At 49.9% G+C, this 3,100-nt stretch overlaps 2 protein-coding genes across 2 annotated transcripts in view; both read left to right on the top strand.

The window, feature by feature from the left end:
- Positions 1-1,469: 1,469 nt before the first annotated feature.
- Positions 1,470-2,450, top strand: LOC135829329 (uncharacterized). The gene has a single exon (XM_065341735.1). The coding sequence runs from the start codon at positions 1,470-1,472 to the stop codon at positions 2,448-2,450; it is 981 nt and encodes a 326-aa protein (XP_065197807.1).
- Positions 2,451-2,578: 128 nt separating this feature from the next.
- LOC135829784 (52 kDa repressor of the inhibitor of the protein kinase-like) overlaps positions 2,579-3,100 on the top strand; it is an 899-nt gene continuing 377 nt past the window's right edge. The window contains exon 1 of the mRNA XM_065342167.1: positions 2,579-3,100. This exon is cut by the window's right edge and continues 377 nt beyond it. Within this exon, the coding sequence (XP_065198239.1) occupies positions 2,635-3,100 (466 nt within the window). The 5' untranslated portion in view covers positions 2,579-2,634.

The raw sequence follows: 3,100 nt of genomic DNA, 5'->3' as shown, positions 1-3,100 counted from the left end.
GATTCTTCATGACAGTTGGGGTCAATGAAATCTGATCCAGGCATAACGAATGGTGACGCCTGCCACCCCGGGAACGAATGCCCATTTGGTGGGGGATACCAAAGTACTCGAAAGTAGTGCGTGTTTCAATGTGGCATGGAAGTTTTATATGATCTCTGGTCAATGCAACATACGATAGCCATCATGAATTGCAGGCCTCAAACGCAACTCCGACCAGAATTGGCAGTTCCCTAAGTTAGATGCTTTATAATTCCATGGCCCCAGCTGTAGTTATAGAGGGTTTTTTGCACATTATTCTTATAGCCGATAGGTTTATACTGATGGCCACAAACAACGGCAGTTCAAACTTCACTGATGTGTTCATGAGCTGAGAGATTTCTCTCCACTATTTCTGTTGTGCACACAGGTCTGTCCAATATGCATTGACCGTATTGGGTATGGTACCTGCTCTGAGAAGGGAATCGCTGGAGCCACAGTCCAACTAGGCTTTCAAGAAACAGAGAAGAGACATATTTGCAAGCTGATACCTGATGAGTGATGTGTACCGACAGAATTCTCACGAGATACCTTACAGAATACGCCTGGTGTATACTTCATAGTACTCCTTCGACTACTGTCTAGAATCAAGTCGACTGAAACAAGTAATTAGTAATTAGTTCAAACAACTCTGGCTTCAAACGAGCCGTCGATTAGACAAACAAAACATTTTCTCATATACTAGAGCACTCTGGCAACTCACGACCTATTCCTAACGATTGCCACCGCTTATAAATATGTAGAGTACTGATTGGAATGTGCTCACAATCTCAACAATTCAGTGCTATAATTATTTGAACTATGTGTTCCTTCGGGAGAATGAAGTTGAAGACACCACTGCAGCTGTACTTATGGTTGATAAATATGGTGGTAAAGACACACCTGGCAATATGGCGGCAAATACACGCCTGCCCACACACGCTCTCTAGGCTGCAAAGTTCTGGCACAGAGCTCTCCTTCTCACCACCACCACCATCAGTTCGCGCCTGGCGCCTGGTCTTTACCACCATATTTATCAACCATAAGTACAGCTGCAGTGGTGTCTTCAACTTCATTCTCCCGAGTTAAGCTCCGTATGAAGACATCCGCAAGAAGAAGATTGCCTGATGAGTCCAGCGGGGACGAAACGTACGTCGCAATCGAGCTATGTCGTTGCTGTGTCATCATCTATGTGCCATGCGCTACTTGATGCACCAGCCTGCTATGCCGGATACCGCCAGCCATGCATCGACCAGGCGCCAGGCGCGAACCGGATGGTGGTGGTGGTGAGAAGGAAATAGAAATAGTGGAGAAATAGTGGAGAGAAATCTCTCAGCTCATGAACACATCAGTGAGAGAGAGAGAGAGAGATTGTTGAACGCTTAGTCATATTTTGATCGACGACGATGTCCTTGCTCGAGTATTTCAGCAAAGCGAAGTGGAAAAAGGTAGACATGGTAGAGAGTTCTGACTCTGAAACTGTTGAACCTGGAGACTCCGAGTCTGAGTCGAGTGCCCAAATTCCTTCTCCCAGTATTCCGAGTCAAGTGTCTGCAGCTGCTCCCGTTGCTTCTTTGATCTCCAGCGTGCCGTCTCCAGCTGCACCTGTTGCTTCTTCTACCTCCAGCGTGCCATCTGCAAGCTGCAACGACGTGGGTCAGTACATCGACGACATTGCCAAGGGCGTGCAACTGGCAGATGACGACAAATATTGCCTGCTGAAGCAGCATTTCTCGCCGGACGCTCGCTACGCGTTCCCAAGACACGATGGCCGAGCGTTTCAGCACCGCTGGCTTCAAACCTACCAGCCCTGGTTGGTGTTCAGTGCCACCTGTGGTGGCGGCTTCTGTTTGCCCTGCGTATTATTCGCTCGCTCATATCGTGGGTCATCGCTGGGTGTATTTGCCAGGCGACCACTGACGAATTTTCGAAAAGCTTTGGAGTTGCTGGATGACCGCATGACGAAGCAGTTCCACCGGGACGCAATAGTACGAGCGGATGGATTCTTATCTGTAATGGATGGAAAGAGAGAGAATGTCATCCAGCAAACCAGCACAGCGCTTGCAGACAAAGTGGCAGCCAACCGCAAAAAGCTGACCTCTATCATCAAAGTCATTCTGCTATGCGGACGCCAGAACTTCCCCCTGCGTGGACATCGTGACGCTGGCACTGATGTTGAGCCCGACGGTGCTGCTAACCATGGGAATTTCTGGGCTCTCGTGGATTTCCGCGTCAATGCTGGTGATTCGTGTCTTGGCGAGCACTTGTCAACTGCTCCTGCCAATGCCACGTACATGTCTGGCGACATTCAGAACCAGCTTGTCAGCATCATTGGTGACCACATCACACGGCGAATTGTTGCAAGAGTGCCAAAGGCAGCGAAATTGTTCACGGTCATCGCAGATGAAGTAACAGACGTGTCCAATAAAGAGTAGCTTGGACTCGTGATTCGCTATGTGGAGGCATCCAGTAGAATTGTTCGAGAGGACTTCGTGACGTTCGTCGAGTGCGATCAAGGTGTTACGGGTGCAGCACTCGCCAAGGTTATAGTTGAAGCTATCCAGCAGCTTGGCCTTGACCTAAGCAACATGCGGGGACAGTGTTACGACGTGTGCCAAGATGAACGTCAACCCATCTGTTCCGAGGTCATGCGGCAGGCAGACACACCGGGACAACGTTCCAGCTGACACACCATCCGAGTATTACAAGCGGTCGATCAGCATACCTCTCCTGGACCACATGGTAGGAGAGATGAAAAGCCGCTTCACAAGCCATCATCGAACTACTCTCCAGGCGTTCTGTGTGGTACCTTCGATCCTGCTCTCGTCGTCAATTGCCGAAGCAAACACAGCCATCAACAAGTTGGTTGGGACGTATTCCGTTGACTTCCCATCCGCAGCCAGCGTGGAGAGTGAGCTGCATTGCTGGCACACCAAGTGGTCGAATGTTTGGAATGAGCATGGCGAGCCTGCTATTCCGACCTCGGCTGCCCTGTCATTACCTCACGCCAGCCAGATGTTTCCCAACATCCGTGCCATACTGCAGCTGCTCTGCACTCTTCCCGTTACGTCCTGCTCATCCGAGC

This window comes from Sycon ciliatum, chromosome 13 (genome assembly GCF_964019385.1).
Source record: "Sycon ciliatum chromosome 13, ocSycCili1.1, whole genome shotgun sequence".
Lineage (NCBI taxonomy): Eukaryota > Metazoa > Porifera > Calcarea > Leucosolenida > Sycettidae > Sycon > Sycon ciliatum.
This window is presented reverse-complemented; position numbering and strand designations above follow the sequence as displayed.